A 20,717-nucleotide genomic window follows, 5' to 3' on the forward strand; every position below is an offset into this window, starting at 1 on the left:
AATATGCCGGGGGCCCAGGAAGTTGTCTCATTAACAAAGCAATCCCAAATGTCTGGATTGAATATAGGAACAACTTTACTTTTTACCACGGTCAAACTTATGAACAGCTATCATCAGCACACCTCATGGGTTGAGAAAAAGCATAAAGCGATAAAATTACAAAATACTGTAACATTTGGTTGGCTAAGATGGTTACTGAGAAGCCTGGGAAACAAGAATCACTCTAAATATGACAACGATTTTGAAACATAAGTGTTTAAATCAAAAATAAAAATACACTTAATATCAAATACAATGAAAAGTGGAAAGTAACACCAAAAAAAAAAACACAAAGGGAAACTAAACAAGGATGAAAAGACAGCAATAAGCAGATCCTACAAACCAAACACTCATTAAATTAAATAACATAAGCAGGTCAAGGAGAGTGTATACATTCTTTACATTGAGCAGCTGAGAAAAAAAAGCAATAGGAAGACTGAAGACATTTTATAAAAAGCCAAGTTTCAGATACTGTCATTTTAGCAACCAAAGAAAAGATAAACACAAAGTTTAAAAAAAAAAAATAAAAAAAAGACATACGTGGCTTTAATTGTCCATAATGCTTGTTAGAAAGGTTCTATAACGACCCCATAGTAACTTACTGATCAACGCTCACAACATACCTCTTCCCCACCAACTGATTTTTTGTCTTTCTCTTTCAAAGTCTTCACTTCATCATTCACAGACTGAAAAGAAAAAGAGACAAAAGAGGTAAAATATAGTCATTTGGGCCATTCCAGCGTAACGGACGTCACATTCAGAGCATTTTTGGGGTCTATTTTTTAACACAGCTGTGTTGCATTTTCAGTTCAGAGCTGTAAAAATTGTGTCAGTATAGCATCCCCAATTGTCAACAAGGTGCTATCTACAGAATGCTTTTTTAGATGTACATCTTTGAGATAACTGCAGCGTAACGGACATCACGGATTTGGATAAAGAGTTTTGGGTCACCTTAGACATGTTGAAAACTCTCTGAATTTTGCAATACAAGACACAGACAAATTTGTTAGGGTTATAACTAAGAAATTGAAGAACACTTTGCAAAAAAACAGCTTGTTAATGTCTGTTTTTAGTCAGAAGATATAGCCCAGAATTTGTGTAACGGATGTCACCGATTTGTCCACTATATTGCAGTATTACATTTCAAGTGGCCTAGGGCCCTAAACATACATGATACCCTTCTATATCTTTGTTATATAAGGAAAATAGATGAAAAAGCTTGTGTAAGTGTAAAAAATTGATACTTCTTACTGACTTTGCTTACATCCACATGCACAAAAATAATTTGTACCAACAAAATCCTTGATCTTTTAAGTGGGGGTGGCTAATGAAAATACCAAAACTCAGTTCCAGCCATTTTGTTACCACTTTGTATGCATCAATGGATACATACGCTTTAAAAAAGAGGTTTTGTGAAAGAAAAAAATACATAGAAAAAATTTTTTTGCTCTCGTGACGGCAAAAATGGCGCTGACTCAGCAAAATTTCTTTATATTTTATAAACAGTGTTTCAACAAACCCAATAAAGATAGAAGCTTCACACTTGGTATATTTGTTATTTTTTGCTTGCTTCTCCTCCTTGAAGATTCAGATTTCAAATATCTATCATGCATGTTCAAAATTTCACCCTCACTTTGACCAATGTTCAGAATTCCATATTAGGTAATGCTGCCACGCCTAAATGCCAAATAACTTAAAACAGAAACAATATTCAGGAAAAGTGCTTTTGTAAAGAGGAAGGCACATATCTTGGGAATAATGTGTGGAAATTTCAACGAAATATGACAGTTAATTATTGAGATACGCTTTCTGTAGAGTTGCAATTTCGAGAAAAACACAAAGTTTTCGAAACATTGTGATTGTGCAATCACAACCATCTCAGTTTTCACTAAAAACCAACATTTTTCAGCAACAAACACCACATTTACATCATACGTTACAGCACAGGCTATTTAAAAAGCTTTTTTGACAAGGTTTTACATCAATTCCATACCCCCCCCCACCCTCCAACTGTCCTCTCACAATTGAATCTCCGCCCCAAGAATGTAAACTCTCATTTGTGTTTCAGTTTCTGTTCTTAAATGGGAGAAGAAGCTAACATATCTCTTTAAGGTAGCAGGTATACATTCAAGAGCTTGTGTGAAAATGTCTACCAACTCTGACTGCACAGTAACTTTCTGAGATCTAATCAAAATAGTGTAGCAGATTTGTCAGAAAAGTCATTCCGAGAAAAAAGCAAATAAAGATTTTGCATGCCGACATGCCCGTCTAAATATAGATCTACATGTTATGCTGCCAAACTGAATTGTTTAGGTAAATTGAGTTTGTTGTTAGTCTTTTCCATTTCCACATAAAGAAGTCTTTAAATGATTTGGCAGATGACTGCCTTTCTTAGAATTAAAAGAGTCAAGACTTTGTCGAGCCAAAATAAAAAAAGCTGCTACCTCCCCTTCATTTTCTTCCCAAGTGTTTTGTTTTTGCAGTGGTGGAATCTAAGACTGTGCAACCAAGAAAGGCACACTGTAAGTGCAAGCTGGCACTACATGATACTATTGACACTATCTAGATCTGTATATTTTCTCAATTAATTTTATCCTATAGCTATATTCTGCACAGTCGCTTCTTTCAATCTTGCTTGAAGGGGGGTACGGCTTTGGGAACACCGGTCTCCGATTTAAAAAAAAAACCCAATGATAATAAGTAAAAATAAATTAAGCTATTGTAGGCTGTTTTAATTTAGACAGGTTGATAGGTTTATATTTTCCATTAGATCTACCTGCAATACCACCAATGTAACATTAAAGTCTATTGAGCTGTCAAAGGAAAATTTGCGGTTAAAATTAGATGATTTAGATTTATTGCAATATGTCTGCCTATGAGCCATGTGCTCGCATTAAAAATAAAAGGAAAATCACTCTTAAAATTATAATATTTAACATAGAATTAAAATTTATAAAAAGTAGGACTCATTTCCTTGTATGATTTTGACTCAAAACACAAAGATCAGGGTACAGCTAAAATTGATGGATTTCACATGTGACGTCCGTTACGCTGTATATATCACATCTCAATGTTTAAAGTCAACATTTTTGCATCAAAGTATGTGTTTCAATGTGAAAACAGAGAAAACAAAAGGAAACAGAAATGGCCTGAGTAGTTTTTAAGTAATCTTAATTAAAACAGTAAAATTGTGACAGACGTCACACGAACTTTTGAGGGGTGAAGGGGTTACACACAATGGTATAACATCAGGTTGAATGCTAAGATCTTAAAATACTTTCACAGTTTTCTTGCTGTTGATCTTGTTAGACTTACAAACAAAAGAAACATCAGTTCTGGTGGTGATTTTTATAACAAAACTCTACCTGAAAGGAAGGCAAATTTCTTGTACGAAAACTTGATCAAATAAGTTATAGGGTGAGTATGAATACCATGCGATATCTTCACTTCGGGTGGAGATAAAACAAAAATTCAAAAAGTTAGTTACCCCTGAGGTGTTAGGCTATGGATAAATGGTAGTTTCAAAGGCCACAGATGAATTTCATTTTTTGACCCCTTGGTTTCAAATTTTCTGGAATGGCCCATTTATAAAAACGCAATACAAACAGACACTTAATCACAGACACAAACATTCTTTCAGCACTGCCTTCTGCCTAATATTCCTTGTAAAGTACAAGCTGGTGGATTCTGTATAAAGCAAAGAGTAAAAATTTTCTACACACAAAATTGATCAAATAGATTGTCCCCAGACTTTGTCAATTTGCCACTCAAATAATTTGGGACATAACGTGCATGTGTACCATACTAGCCCATCATTCCAGCAATAAGTTTTCTACAAGGCTTATTCACAAAAAGTAAAGAGGCAAATGGTGTAACTTTAATAATAAATGTCCCACCAGTAGGAACACATTTTTCTTTTCAAATCCAAGTTATTTCCCAAGGGTTCAACCCAAAAGGCGCTAGGAAGAACACATTCTCATTTTGGAAAGAGGACTCTCTGATATCAGTGTCATATAAGACATAAAAAAACAACCAACTGTACAAATTGTGTACGTCAAACAAGAAAGCATAAATTCTGCAAAAAGGAGAACCAAAACAATCACTTTCCTTTTTAGACAACTAAAACTCCTTTCACACTGTTTGAACATTCAGTGCTGGATGGTGTCAGGAAGTCTACATCACCATATGAACTCTCATTCAACATCTCAAAGCCAGAACGAACACCTATCGCATGGACTCAAAATTTTTTTAATGTTCACCTGCATGTACGCATCAAGAGGATCCACTTCATCATCCTCCTCTTTCCCGTCCCCGCCACCATCTTCCTCCTCATCGTCGTCATCTTCTAGAGTCCATTTTTTGGTGGTTGGAGCAATGTTGACCGGCAACAACTCTTGCGTCTTTTTCCTCTCAGCACGCCACTGTTCAATGCGTTCACGGCGTTTCTGCATTTCCACTTCCAAGCGCTTTTGTTCCTCCTCCTGAGATCAGCAAATTAAAAGAAAAATACAAAGGCTGAAGTAAACTGCACTTACAGCTTACACCTTAAAAATTACCTCAACTTTGGAAAAAGCACATACATTTCTTACTTTTCAAGATTTGAGCAAACTTCAGCTGTCTTATTTGGCAAAAGAGAAAGCTGACCGATTTTTACAAAAATCATAATTTCTTCTTAACATTTTTGTAATTGTAAATGTAAGATATAATTTAACTGCTACTGGCTTCTACAAGTATCTGGCAGACAAATTCTGACTTGCACCTTTATTATAAGAACACGGATACATACTTTTCTTTACATGCCACAATCGTCTGCTGGTACATTTCAGTAACCCACTTTCAGCACTTTTTAAGGACCCTGGGGGCAAGCGTTGAGTTCCTGCGTGCTGTCGGCATCGCTGACCGTTTATGAAGCCATAGCGTCAGAAGAGAGAGAGAGAGAGAGACATGCCACAATACTAAATTACCTTATCCACTGGTTCATCTTTCGCTTTTGTTTCTACAACAGGAGAACTGGCTTTCTTTTTCTCAGGGATTGGAGCAGGGGGCTCTTTCTTCACAACCTTCACAGGAGACGGAGACTTTGACTTACTCTTGGACTTTCGCTTGACACTACTACTGTGACTGAAATACAGTAAAAGAACAAAACAATAAAATGGTGTACAAACAAAGGTTACAAAACTTCAAGACTATAGGCCTAAAACACACCTCTGTAAAGTTACACAAAAACTATATATAATTATTTCAGCAGAACCTTCTTAACAGTAACAAAAAAAATCATCACTTCATCACACTCATGAGACAGGTAAGATAAACAGGAGCGCTCATATTCAAAGCAAACTGGGTGAATCTCATAATATGGTCACACCAGGGTCTAACAATCAGACTGGCAATGTGTTTATTAAAGTGAATTATAGCCTGTTATTGTCAACCTCTATTTGAAGATTTCAGTTTCATCCAAAGGGCTCTATGGACCCCATCATGTAGCAAAAAGCAGGGATGCATTCCCAAGAGCAAATAAGGATGAAACCAAACTCAGACTTTTTAACACCTTGATGACCAGGAATGGGAGAATTTCTCATAATTCTCCACAAAAAGAGGGCCCACATATGGGGTGGGGAGGATGAGGCACCTAGACTCAAGTGTTGACTAGCAATTGACTAACACCTCTTTCTTCCCTCAATATCTCTTGGTGGTAAACAAAACATGCGATAAGATAGTGTGGATCAAGATAAATGGGTGGCTTCTCAAATGTCCTTTTTGCAGACCCATAGTCAAAGTGACATTCACTTTAGAGGCTAAACAGATCAACATTGAATAAGAATACTCTCATATAAAAATGTATAAACTACAGAGAATCTGGCAAGTGGAGTGGGGAATGCAAAACACAAAGATTGTGGAATAGAATCTGTGTTCAGTCTACCTTCTTTCCTTTGAAACAGATCTTTTGCGTTTCTCTTTCTTCTCTCTTTCTCTTTCGCGAGAACGGCTCCTCTTCTTTTCCCTGGAACGAGATCTGCGGTTTCTCTCTCTTGATCGAGATCTTCTGGACTTGCTTCGTGAACGACTTCTTCTCTTGCGATCACGATCACGATCACGATCACGGTCACGATCTCTTTCCCTCTCTCTAGAGGTAGATCGTTTTCTGTACGACCTGAAAGCATATTTTTAAAACCCCTTACATAAAAACCAGCATGTGCATTGCACGAAGGTAACTATTAAAAAGTGTCTATTCGGACTTGAGTCCGATTAGACAAAAAAATGATATTCAGACTCTGAATTGAGTCCAGCATGACGTCCGTTCCGACTTCCGACCCTTGTTCCTATAAATATTTCCAACATTTATGACATTTTAAAAAATTATAATGACAGCAGTTGAGACATGAGCTTTAATATCAAGTAACTAGATCTATCTCAACAGGCCCTGCCTGCATCATTAGTATGAACAGCACAACCAAGTATAGTTGACCTTGCAGGGGGCAAAGTTAAGTATGTCCACCAATGAGATTGCGTGTAGCGATCTCGCACTCTCGGTTTGCTGAGGGAAGAGGCCACAGCTGTCGATTTTGTGCCATGTGATTAACAAAAAAATTATTGCATAAAAACTATAACACACAACAAAATGAAATTAAAAATGAGGAAAGACAAATGGTGGTGAAAGAAAGGACGATGTTGTAGGCTAGTGGTCGTGGAAAGACCCTGAGTTGTCGGTTATCATCATGTATGTAGACACTGGCATTGGGCAATGAGAGAGCAGTCATTTGACTTTTGACATAATAATAATTCAATTACACACTGAAATCCACCGACAACAGTATATGTAACCTCCTTACACACACATCACTCACTTAGAAGCAGAGTCCGAATAAATAAAACATTCTTTTCTGACCCCAGTCTGGATAGATAAAACCCATATCGGACTCGAGTCCAAATAGATTTTAAAATTTTAAAAATCTAATCGGACTCGAGTCCAAATAGGGCTGGCCTTAATTTACATTAATAAAATTATTTTATGACTTCAAAAAAAAGATTTAGGCTGATACTCCAAAACTCAACTAGCATATTATCACAATTTTGAAGAGATTATGCGAAGTCATTTCGTCACACATAATTGGGACCGATAACAAGCCTTTAGGCATGCTGTAGAGGCCTAGTGTTTAATTATATAATGTTATTTTGACAAATCCAGGGTCCCCACCAAATCCTGGAAAATTTTTTCAAGACCCCCAAATCTTTTTCAAGACCCCATTTCGAGGGAAAAAATCAGGCCGCTGCGCGTCAAGAATGATCCCCAAAAAAACCCATCTCTATCAATGATAAAATTCAGTGAGAATAGCCACTTCCGTTGCGCATTCTGTTAATCAGCGGATCGCGCAGCGCTTTGTGTCGATCTGTTTGGTTGCGCATTATATATCTAAATCTAGATCTAGTATTCAGAAAGAGACAGAGAGAGAGAAGAGAGGAGGACTAGATCTTGCGAGAACTTCCGGGCAAAACAAAATGGCGACCCCCGTTGTTCGGCTCGATTCGAAAAGTGAAATAGCCATATAGATCTAGAGTAGTCGATAAAATTAGCTTACTTTTGTGCTATTATAACGTAACGAAGTGATTATTCGGACTCGAGTCCGAATATGAAAAAATGTTATTCGGACTCTGATTCTTGTCCAGCATGACATCACTTCCGACTTCCTGTGACTCGTGAATCCGGCTTCCTGTCCTGCCTCACTCGTGACTCGCCTAGGCTGGGTAGAGACCGGGATCACTTCGGGCAAAAAGGCGTTTTGTGCAGGAGCCGAGTTTATGATGAATTTGAGGCCGGCCTGAAAAGTTATAGGCGCTTCTAATAAATGTTTATTTGTCAAGAGGTCATCAGAAGCAATTAAAGATGGCTCGTTAGCGTGTGTCGGGGTCGGATGGGAGGCCTGCACACGTGTGGCTGTGTGCGTGTCGGGGAGAGTGGTTGGGGGGGCACTATTGGTCCGGGCTTTGAACGTCGCATACGCGTCAGTCTTCCCCCCCCCCCCCCCCGGCAACTGATCATTATTACAATAATAAAAGCTAGTCTTGACGTAGTTCTACGTAATGAATTGTGCGCTGTTCTATGGAATCAAAAGTTGCCGTATGCTCAGCTCTACACAGCAACACAACTTTTTCTTTGTAAACAATCGATATGACACAGGCTTGTGTATTTGAACGAATCGGTCTTATTTTTTTTTTACACAGCTCATAATATGCAGGTGCCAGGTGGTCTGCTAATCTTCAATTTTACCTTTTTCTACAACAAAGAAAGTGGGAAACGTGGGGGGGGGGGGGGGCGTATCAATGAGGCGGCGGGCATTGGATCGGCAGATAAGGTGTGGGGGAAACTAAAAAATGGCGGAAAACTGGAAGCACTGAACGTTAGATCTATAGAACGAAAACACTTCCTTTTTTCCGGACCCGAGTCCGAATAACAACGACCATAACGTAATCTTTTCTTTGCCTTTATCCATTTGATCATCCACATCGATAGAAAGTATTCCGAAATTAGGAAAAACAGGTCTTGTTTCACACCGGGTGAGAATAGCCTACGAAACCTACGGTGGCAAGTCAAAGTCTCACCCGGGGTGAGAGGTCAATCGTATTTCTATTCTCACCCCGGGTGAGAATAGCCACTTCCTTAGGAGTGCCGTGTAGAATTCTGTGGTTCACAGTGAACGCTACACTGGTAGGCCTAGAATCTAGAACTAAGCTAGAAATCTATCACGGTGAACGCACACCGGCCGGGTGAGAAAGCCAAAGGCTCGCCTGCGCTCTATTCTCACAGAATTGAAGAGGTGGCCACATAGATTCTCTAGATGTCCGCACCCTTACCTGCTTTCTCTAGGCATACTGTTAGGTTCAGCTGTTAGGGGTCATAGATCTCAAATAGAAATATAAATCGACACACAACTAGATCTAGATCTAAGGCTGAGAAGGTTTGAACTACGGTACACACACACACACATTAGCTATCAAACTAATGTACAAAACGAACTCAAATCGCTTTGATAACAGGAAGTCCAAACTAAGTTATCTCCCCTGCAAATCATTTCTCCGATGATAAACGAAAGTGAATTTGTTTGCCCGCCACTTTGCCGGCTTTTCGTGCGGATAAACCAAAATCTGAAAAGAATAATATTATTATCAGAGACCTGGCAATGTAAACTTACGTTGCTAGGTCTCTGTTATTATTATTTAGTTATTTATTAAAATTTTAACATTGAGCAAAGATCCTTGGTTTTTAATTTATATTATGCATTGTTCCTGAAGGGTGTCTATCATAGATATTTCGAGTTAATAGATTGCATTAGATTGGGAAGAATATTTAAGCAGTCTTATCTCACTACCTAGAAATCCAATACATGTATTTTAATTTAAAGAATTACCCTTTAAATTATAGGCCTAGAGGCCTACAATGCTTCAAAGAACCGAACTACCTACGTTTTTGTATATTATTATATAGCGCTTGCTCTTGTCTAATATCATTGTTTAAAAAGTTTTTGGCAGGCTACAATAATTAGTCTATGAGATTGGTAATGAAAAACAAAACTACAGAGAGTGACGGCGTAATTCAACTCAACACAGTCAATCTATAACAATATTTCACAATAATGATAGCAGATATATATATATAAATGACCAGGATAAGGCAATAAAACAACTGAAATCAGAATAGCAAATAAATTAGTCATTGGGGAATTAAATGCAGAGGTAGGAGACTCACACAGTTGGGCCACGTGAGATTGGAAAAGAAAGAAATGAAAGCGGCGAGCGTTTCGAAGAAAGGTGTTTAGAATAATAATATGAAATAATTAATTTCATGGTTTCTAACCTGCGAATCAATCAAGAAGACAGTACACTTGAAAGAGCCCTGGAGATGGCATATGAAAACAAATTGATTTTATGCTCATACAGAAACGTTCTAGAAATGCAACAACTATCCCCTGTCAGTAAATTGTGTATGTGAGAATGTGTACGAACTGGTAGTTGTGTGTGTACTTGTGCATGTGAGTGTATTTGCGCGCGCGCGCGCGTTTGTGTGTGTGTGTCTGTGTGTGTGTGTGTGTGTGTGAGAGAGAGAGAGAGAGAGAGAGAGAGAGAGAGAGAGAGAGAGAGAGAGAGAGGGAGAGAGAGAGAGAGAGAGAGAGAGAGAGAGAGAGAGAGAGGGGGGGGTCGAGAGAAAAGGGAATATAAATAGATACCGGTATATAAATTAGACAGACAGACAGACAGACAGACAGACAGACAGACAGACAGACAGACAGACAGACAGACAGACAGATAGATAGATAGATAGATAGATAGATAGATAGATAGATAGATAGATAGATAGATAGATAGATAGATAGATAGATAGATAGATAGGATTTACTTGGATTTACTTGGGTCCAGAGCTAGAAACATAGCAGGCGGCACATGTCCATAGCTGCTCATCTCTCCTTTGCAGCGTCCACCCCAGGGTCTTCCTGCTACTTGTCTCCTTGAGGAGCTGTTTTAAGACACTCTTGACAACTCCTAGGAGCAAACTTCTTTTCCCTGTGTCCCGCACACACTTTTCTTTTTTTGTGCTGAGTGTGTGGGAGTCTGTCTCTTTTTGGCCATGAAGGCTCTCCTTGCATCTGGCAATCACCATTGGTGGGTCGAGCATAATTCGGTTATCGGGTGCTGCTTTGCCGACAAGGTCACCAGCATGTTCATTTCCGTGCACCCCTGCGTTACCAGGGCAGAACACCCATGCAATGGACGTTCTCCCGTCACTGTAGAGCCATTCACTCATGATTTTGTCTAGGGTGCTCATCGAATCTGTGACGATCAGGTCATGTTTATACGCTTCCATACTGATCCATTCCAGCGCCTCTGTTATTGCCTTAACCTCCATTGCCATGCTCGGTGTAGTGCACTCGTAGGCTCCAGACTGTTCTTCAATTATCCTCCCGTCAACTCGAGCACTGAACGCCCGCCCAGATTTCTGGCCACGCCTCACTGATCCATCCGTGAAGACGACAACATCACCCATCACATAATTTTCCTCAAGGATGGTCACAATTTCCGCATTAGTTGCATTTGCTGGCCACTCGCGACACTCTCGACCTTGCTCATGTCTTTCTCCTGCCTCATCCAGTCACATCCTTTTCTTATGACCTCGATTTCACAACACATATCGAGAGTTCGCTCTGCCTGCACCATCTATGAAGATCCTCTTTTTAATCTTTGACGTGCTTGGTTTCCTATTTTCGGATGATGTGGGTGATGTTCGTCTTCTGTTACTCGTAGGTAGGCCTTGACTTGTGCTAGCTTGTGTCGATGGGTTAAGGTTGGCAGGTCCAGCAGATATCTTATCGCTGATGCTGTTGTGTCACGGGTGCATCCCAGAACAGTTCTCATTCCTTCATTTTGAATGACTTCGAGGCGTTGTAGCTGGGTTTTGGATAGGGTGCGCATATTAAGGCCATAGTCCACTACAGACAGTACAACCGCTTGAAGCATGATCATAAGGGCGTGTCGGGGCATAGATGCAACCATCACTCTCAATGCAACTAGTCCTTTCCTTGCTCTGGTGATAATTTAGTCACATGGTCTTTTGGTGAGAGAGTGCGATCAAAGGTTATGCCCAGGTATTTCAATTTCTCTTGCCTTTCCAACTGCGCACCCTGTATATTAACAGTAGGCATGGTAGCCTTAACTGCCCTGTTGGTGAGACTGGTCCACTGTACCCCTGCCTTCGCTGGATTAAGTTTTCTAATGCTCTGTTCGCACCATTCACCAATTCGATCCAATTTTCCTGCATGCTCCTTGCAATCAGCTCTCGATTTCTCCCCTGCCGATAAACCAATACATCATCTGCAGAGCTTAGCGTACGGCCAGGTCCCTCCCATTGATTGGCTGTAACTGTAAGACCGATGATGTAGGCTATATATTGAACAAGACTGGTGACAGGGCCCATCCCTGCAGCAGTCCTGGGGTTATGGTAATGGGTTAGGGAGCCCAGCCGTCGAGGCGCAAGGAAACCTTTCTTTTTAACAAGACATTTCTTACCCAGATCAACAATTCAGAGTCGATTTTCATATTGATCATATTTCGCATGATAAGGCTAAAGGGCATCCGATTATATGCATCTTCTATATCTATTGCGGCGACTAGTGTCTCTTTTCCCTCCTCAAAACCGTCGTATATGTCGGAGGCCAAAATTGCCGCATTCCTCCAGGTGTCTTTACCAGGGCAGTAGCTGCCAAGTTCCACAGGTAGGCTATTAGGGCTATTAGATTGTTGCGTTCCAAAAAATTGGACAGCTATCTTGACACCATTTTTTTCCGTTAGTTACCCTCCGTGTTTCGCAATTATAATAATAATTATAATAATAATAATAATAATAATAATAATAATAATAATAATAATAATAAATAATACTAATAATAATAACAATAATCAATAATAATAACAATAATAATAATAATAATAATAATAATAATAATAATAATATATAACATTTATATAGCGCATTTCCAAAAAAAGTAGCTCAATGAGCTTTACATTGGAATACCCATTTTTCAAAAACCTTTCTTACTACTTCCTTTCTTCTCATGCAATATATACATTAATGCACACACACACACATACACACACACACACACACACACACACACACACACACACACACACACACACACACACACACACACGCACGCACATACACACAGACACAAACACACACAGAGACTATTTTCATCCAGACATAGGAACAGAACAACTATAATGGGATGACGGGATGACGAGATGACGAGATGACGGGATGACGGGATGACGGGATGACGGGATGATAGGATGACGGGATGACGAGATGACGGGATGACGGGATGACGGGATGACGGGATGACGGGATGACGGGATGACGGGATGACGGGATGACGGGATGATAGGATGACGGGATGACGAGATGACGGGATGACGGGATGACGGGATGATAGGATGACGGGATGACGAGATGACGGGATGACGGGATGACGGCGCCACCCCCACCCTCTTTTTCACCTTCCATGCAACAAATCGAAGTATAAAAGATGATCACACACTGGCACGCACACACACATACAAATACGTTTGTGCACACAAGCGCATATTGTGTACCGGCCTCTGCAGCGTAGCGGTTAGATGCTTCGCTGTTACAATCAGAAGACCCCAGTTTGGTTCATATGGAGAGAATTTTTATTGAGTATCTCGGTCTTTCTACTGGGATGTTTTTTTTTTGTAAAGCTCAAATTGGCCTCCTCTCCCTCCCCTGCTCTGTTTTTCCTCTCGATTTGTCTGTACTTCACGAGTTCACCCATCGCCAATCTGGGCGTGTCCCCAGTGCTTCATCGTTTTGCTCATATGTGAGGCATCGTGTTGAAATCAGACGCTCGTAAAAATAATGGAAGAAGAAACAGACATTTTCCCGCTCCTTTGGCAATTTTCATTGATATTTTGTTTTGGTTTCAACACGTCCTTTATTGTCCATTTAACAACACATTCCTTCGAGGATGTTGCTGAAAAACGTTGCTTAATGTGAATCACCCGGTGCAGGGGCTACCCCCAAAAAAGTATGTACATTTGCTGTTTCCAAGGACTCTCAAGCGGCCACTTCCTCGCTAATTTTACCTTTGAAATCACAAGACCTCCACCTGCTTTACTTGCAAATAGCTCGACTTCTATTCAAGACAAATGGGTATTTTTTGCCGGAAGAAAGGAAAATGAATTGGATTTCAGATGATACCGTTGACTTCATATGCACAAACATTGACGAGCGCCTGATTCCACTGCGACGTGAAACATATCAGCGCTCTGTCGCATAGCCCCCACTTGTTCGTCGTGATGTCACCGCCACACAGTTCAGCCAACACAAATGACGCCACGACATTGCGCAAAAGCCAACAAAAAGCCTGATCTTCGACAGAACGCAGCCAGTCTATTCTATATCCCTTTGCTTTCACGATGTACTGTTTCAGTCTAGGTTCACATTTACTGCAAATTCTCAGGTTGAGATCATGATCATATTCTTTTGGGTGTTTACATTGAACTTTGTTCCTACTATTCTAGTCCAGAAAAGACTAAACACAGCGCAGAATATACCCGTGGCACCTGCTGATTGTTGTCTGAGAGTGCTAAAGCATCTATACGTTTTTGCGTTATGGACTCTTTCTAACCGATCTTGAGCAGCTGTTTGAAAAGAAATACACCGAGGACCATTCAGTTTATCACCAGGGACGTGTTGTGATAAGCCAAGGTAAAAAAACCCTGACATTCAAAGTAATTGCAACTTTTATGGAAACAATCTCATACTCGTCTTACTTTTCTTACTTGTTCACTGTGTTGGGATCACCTCAGTCGGAACATGTTTATCTCTGCTCTCCCCCCCTCTTCAGGATCCATCCTAGAGTCTGTCGGCTTATAACTTCCATCATAATCTGGTTGGAGATCCGTCGGACTGGTCCGCACAGGTGGCTGTGTTTCCCTTCTCATACTCGTGTAGCAAGTAAACCTTTCTAATTGATTCCCATACAATGATTCTTTCGCCCCTCGAACTTACTGATAGACTACCGGTTATCCCAATTTCTATAGGCAGCCCCTGAAATTGCCAAATTTGTTCTGAAAGTACTGTTGCCTACACCACTCCCCCCCCCCCCCCACATACTATTTAACCCCTACCTGTTTCCATTCTTAACCAGAGAACAATGACCAAATGTCCCAAAACGCAGCCGTTGATTTCCGCATTTTTTAGATACTGACGCAGTTATCCCATTCATGTTATTATCGAATTATTTTTAGTCCTTGTGGTATTTATACTAGATCTACATACGTCCTGATTGCCGCAACACAAGTTGCTACCTCAGACTTACAACGTTCATTCTGCTGAGTACCTAGTTTTTAGAAATTTGATGAAACAGATTTTGAGTTTCACATGTCAAGCTTTTTCGAATGCAGTTCTTTGAATATCTTGATAGCGACTCCTCATAATGTTACAATTTTGATAGAGCAGGTAGAACACTACTTTGGTTACTGACCTCATGGTCTTAGTTACTCAAAACGGCCGAAAATGTTAGATAGAACGTTGTAATTCTAAAGTAGCGAAGTGGAGACTCATTTTCTTTCTCTGAAAAAAATCTGTTCCGAAGTTGAGTATACAGTAATTGGATTAAGTTAGATCACTATTATGATGCGTGCCGGTTGCTCAGTTGGTATTGTGCTGGACAGGCTACCTTTTTATTCCGGGTGACCTAAGATTGAATCCTCAACGGGGCGAACCCGGCTCTGAGAGAGGATGGGCGAGTAGCATGGCAAATTAGGATGAACTGTAAAACAGAGTCGGGTGGGGACAGATGAGGGTGCAATGGCCCTTCTAGATGCAAATATACTGGTAAATCATTCCAAAGGCGGGCCCAATGTAGTAGAGTTTTAGAGGATCATTTTGTAACACGGGGGTAGGGGAGTTGGAGTGCTAATATTCCTCCTTTTACTCTGGGGTATTGTAGATTCATATACCAAGATATGGTTTTTCAGGTTGTATGTTTTTAGAATGCTTTTTCTCTGGCCAAGTTTGCCATTCAATTCATTCTTTGCTCAGATACTAAAAAGACCCCAAAACAGCAACAGTAACAATAACAAAAACAAAGAACCAACCAAATTTAAAAAAGAACATTAATAAGAATAAAACCCACCGACAACAACAACCACACACTCAAAACTCTACTACCCTGGTCTTTCCACATCACTCTGGTCACCCACCTTTTTCCCTGGGTTTGTTCCTGTCTCGTTGGCAGTCTTTTTTCTCTTATTGAGAAGAAACTGTTTAATGATTCATGTGTCCCAGAAACAACATAAATTTAGACTTCGTAATTGTCTTTGCAAGCGCCCCAAATGGGCTTCTTTCAGGATTACATTTGATTTCCTTTTCTTCCATGCCATTCTCAACAGTCTCCTTTGTAATCACATTTCGGTTGGTTTTTAAAAATGTTTGCTGTCTTTAGTACGTGCCCGTCATTTAGAAAAATAATTACACAAGTGTTGACCTCACGACTCCCATAGCCTTTCACCTCAGGCTTACCCTCATTTTGTTGAACCTATCTAGATTCTATAGCTTTTGCAATTGTCTTCATTCAATTTTTATGGTTTGCTTGGTATCGAATGTGATCATACACCCTTGGTATTCTTAACTTTTTAACTTTAAATTTTTTTTTCATCTTTGCATAATATATTATCACACGATATAACCAACAGCGCAACGATTTTATGGACTGGTAAACGTACGATTAAAGGATTTTTTGCTCAAGCTAGACTATTTAGACACATTGGGAGGCGGGTTGCTTCAACATGGGAACACGTCATGTTACTAGTCAAAATTGTCCAAGACCGCCACTCATTGTCGAGAAGAGAAGTGGTTGTTTTGACAGGCGGATGTCTTACGCAGTGTCTTTATGATGTAAAAAAATAAAATACACAAGCGAAGAAAAGGGAAGTGGCCGTTTGTACAGGTGATTGTTTTATACAGATGGCCGTAAGAGCAGATTCAGCTGTGGTGTCGGTAGTTTAATGGTTAGGCTACCCGACTCGTAACTGTGAGGTTGCTGGTTCGGGGGTTCGAGCCTCAGGCCCAACGTTGTGTTTTTGGGAAAATTTTCCTCTCTGTACCCAGGTGAGAATGGCCACCCGGTCATAGACAGCGATAGGTTTTGACAGCTTTTTAGTGTTTTAGATCCTATGAAAATATGGTAGCCTGCGCTGTATGTTTCCCAGGAAGTTGAGATTGTTTCAGAATGTTATCACTGTCATGTCTGCTGCTGGAGTAATAGTACAGATTGATGATGATGATGATGATGATGATGATGATGATGATGATGATGATGATGATGACACCATTATCATTATTATTATCATCATTCTTTTTTATTCTTCTTTTCTTCTTTCTTCCTTTCTTTCATTGGCAGGTCGGGCGTGCGATCTCTTCACAAGCTCAACTCTCCGAAAAAACACACCCAGACGCTTTCCGACATGTCTCGTCAAAAAGAGATGGTCTGCTGTTTTCTCCATATTCTCCTGGTCTCGCTTGGACTTAGATGTGTGTCTGGCAATAGACCTCTGACAGCTGTGGACGGTGTTTTTGAAGATAACGACAACTTTGGTGAACGTTGCTTATTGTTAGGGGTGTTTTTGAGAGTTGTTAACATTGCTCTTTGTTTCTTTAATATATGTGTTCTTTGTTGTTGTTGTTGTGGTTGTTGTTGTTGTGGTTGTTGCTGTTGTTGTTGTTGTTGTTGTTGTTGTTGTTGTTGTTGTTGTTGTTGTCATCGTTGTCGTTTGTTTTGGAAAGTGTTTTACGGTGCTCGCAACTGCATAAGGCCATACGAGGGCGCGCGACATTAAACATTCAGTTAAGTAGGAATTTATTTTGAATTTTGCCCGAGGGGCTGCCGAGGCTAACTCTTACTATTTTAAGACCTCCAAGAGATCTTTAACGCGCACAACTTGCACAAGGGACCTCCGAGATTTTCCGTCCTTTTCTAAGAAGGCGAAGTGTTAGATCTCACCTACCATAAGATCAGGGGTGCCCCAGGGAGTAACAATAGAAAGGCTGCAGAAAGAGTCAGGGGTGGGGGAGGAGGACATAATATGAGGGGAGAGGGGTGCGGCAGAAAGTTACTTGTACCACGAAGGCAGACGATGGAACTTGGTTAGAGAGCAGGAAAGGAGTTGAAAGAGACTTTTTAGAGAAGAAAATTTGCCATCGCTGTCAGGTTTCGAACCGGGGACCTATTGAATGACAGGCGAACATCGTAAACTCTAGACCATGAGAGCCTCCATTATTGTTGTCGTCGTTGTTGCTGGTAGTAGGTACGCCTCTGTTATTTTTTTCGTTGTTGTTGTTGTTGTTGATGCTGTTTTTGTGTTGTTGTTGTTGTTGTTGTTGTACTTCTTCTTCTTCTTCTTTTTCTTCTTCTTCTTTTTCTTCTTCTTCTTCTTCTTCTTCTTCTTCTTCTTCTTCTTCTTCTTCTTCTTCCTACTACTTACACTTTTTATCTCCCTATGCTGCTGCTGCTGTTGCTGTTGTTGTTTTTAATGATTAATTTTTATTGGGTATCTTAGCTAAACGGCCTTCCTCTTTATTGATTTTCCGGTATCAATTCCAAAATATAAAACATAATTTATTATTTTTTTTGCAGTTCGATGAGACGTCCCGCCAAAACATACGGGTACTTCAGGGGCGGCTCGTGGGGCTAAAAAGTGAACGTGCACAACTAAGCTATCGCATGCTGAAGATAGTCAAGGGCATAGTAAATGAGACGGTGTATAATTATAGGATCTTTGGGTTGGTGAGGGATGACCTCGTACTTTTATTTTCATTCTTTTTACTTGTCGCTTTGATTTCTAGTACTAAATTTGTTTTTTAAGCTAAACATCAATTTCGTTCATCCTGTATTGGAACTGAACACTCAAGTAATAACTTTCACTTCTCCACTACAAAAGCATTCAAAAGCACAACTCATAGGACGGTCAGGTTCACCTCCCTCAGGTTCACGGTCACAGAGTCACTTAAAATAGTGGCAAGACAGACAATTAACCAATCACAATTCACTTGAGCACTCCGCTGGATTGCTCCGGGGCTCACATAATATTGGTAAAGAATAGCGTACGGTCTACCACGTTTATTTTTAGACTGCCTACTGTGGGCAATGTTTCGGCACTGTTCGGCAGGAGCACATTTGAGATGTGCCGTCTTATTAAAATGAATGTACCGACAAACTCGCTACGAGTGTCGTCATCGCTTGGGTTATCCCCAGGAGCGATTTATAAGTCAGGTTACACTGTTGAATATCCTACTATGTTTAGCTAAAGCGCGTGGACTTTGGCATGGCCTAGTAGATGTTTTACGGCGCTATAGTTGATTTTGATATAACACTTGGCCGGTTTTTGCTTCTGGCTTCTTTTATTTTATTATAGTGGGTGTTTTACGTAACAGAACATTAAAAAATTTTGGACGGCACTGCACGACCGTGCTCTATGGAAGAACCGCGCCTGGGGTACTTCGTTCGAAGCAGATTACATGACGCATGCAAAAATCATTGATATTTTATTACTTTTCACATTACACGTTTTTGCTAATCTTTTATGGCTGTTAAAGCTTTTTGAAGTTTTGCGTTTAACTCAATTTTTGTTGAACTTAAAAAAAAAACCTTGATATTTTAAAAAAAATTGATTGATTTGTTTTTCATTATATTGATGAATATGATGACCTTCCTGGTTGAATTTTACTTCGCTAAAATTTTCTTATAATTGTGTTCGAATTGCTGTTCACAGAGCCTCTCACTTCCCGTGAGGTGGTGAAAGTTTTAGAAGAATGCGGACTATACCGGTGGTCCGTGACTGAGCACTGCGATAGCTGTTCTGGTCGGTGCGGACGTATAGGTAAAACACGTAGCAAAGCGACTGTCTCTGGGTGTCATTGATGTCGCTTGATGTTGCTTGATGTCACTTGATGTCGATTGATGCCCCTAATGTTGCCGCTATCGCTGTTGTTGCGAGATATCGCTGCTGGCGTTGCTGTTTTCGTTGCTGCTGCTTGATGACGTTTTTGCTGATAAATGTCACTTGGTGCCGCTCTTGTTGTTGTTGTCGTCGTTGCTGTTTGACGTTACCAGATGCTGCTATTGTCGTCCTTGTCGCTAGATATCACTGTTGTCTCTTAATTTTTACGATGGCATCATAAGGATATATATTTATTTTTACTTCTTTTGCTATGCGGTGTAGTTTTTTTTTGCTTGTGGCTGACGTGGTTCACTGTTAGGCCCTTTTTTCTCTTGTCTGTCTGTCTATCTTGCATTCTGTCTGTCTGTCTTGAATTTTCCAAACGCTTATAAATAACAATAAGCGAATCACTGTGTACCCCTGACCTACCTCTACCCCTGAAATGAATTGGCATGCTGTCGTTGACTCTGTTGCTATTTGCCGCTTATGTTCGTGTACTTTTCATTTGCCAAATATTGATAATAATATTATTGTTGTTTGTTTGCTCTTGATACTACCGTTTTCTTCGGTATGGTGGTAGAGCTGCAGCGGCTGCTACTGTTGATTGTATCGAACGATGACGGTATTATTTTTTTTACTCTTATTTTATTTCCTTTTTTAATGCCAGTGTTTTTACACCCCATCGACACAATTTTGATCATTTAGGGGGCAGGCTTCTGACCGTGCCTGTAATGGTCAACCCAGACTGAAAGGGATACAACATCCGCCCCCCCCCAAAAAAAAACAACCCCCAAACAAAACAACAAACACCCCCCCCCCCCACACACACACAAAAAACACACATAAAAAACAACAACAAAAAACGAGATACTTGATGATAACATTTTTCTCTGAACTTGAACTAGGGGCTTCTGCATGAGATCGCGAAGAGCCCAGCCGGTGCACTACAGATGCCAGTTCTTTTACTTCGATCAATGTCAAGAAAAACGTTTAATATTGAACTATTGTATGAAATGATAGAAGAAGAAGACAGTCGAAAAAAAAACTCCGGGGCATTAAAAAATTGCACATACCTATTTGTAGAAATGAAACTGTCTCTCTTGACACTCCTTTTCTCTTTATGTCTATGCCTACACACACACACACACACACACACACACACACAC

At 40.1% G+C, this 20,717-nt stretch overlaps 1 protein-coding gene across 1 annotated transcript in view; it reads right to left on the reverse strand.

Annotated features, from left to right (window-relative positions):
- Positions 1 to 9,071, reverse strand: part of LOC101858852 (probable ATP-dependent RNA helicase DDX46) — a 36,455-nt gene extending 27,384 nt beyond the window's left edge. Inside the window, exons 1-5 of the mRNA XM_005095540.3 lie at positions 8,890 to 9,071; positions 5,960 to 6,190; positions 5,004 to 5,160; positions 4,299 to 4,520; positions 663 to 725 (exon numbers count right to left, since the gene is read on the reverse strand). Of these exons, the coding sequence (XP_005095597.1) occupies positions 663 to 725; positions 4,299 to 4,520; positions 5,004 to 5,160; positions 5,960 to 6,190; positions 8,890 to 8,906 (690 nt within the window). The 5' untranslated portion in view covers positions 8,907 to 9,071. The remainder of the gene's footprint in view (positions 1 to 662; positions 726 to 4,298; positions 4,521 to 5,003; positions 5,161 to 5,959; positions 6,191 to 8,889) is intronic.
- Between the last annotated feature and the right edge of the window lie 11,646 nt (positions 9,072 to 20,717).

Source organism: Aplysia californica, unplaced genomic scaffold (genome assembly GCF_000002075.1).
Source record: "Aplysia californica isolate F4 #8 unplaced genomic scaffold, AplCal3.0 scaffold00106, whole genome shotgun sequence".
NCBI lineage: Eukaryota > Metazoa > Mollusca > Gastropoda > Aplysiida > Aplysiidae > Aplysia > Aplysia californica.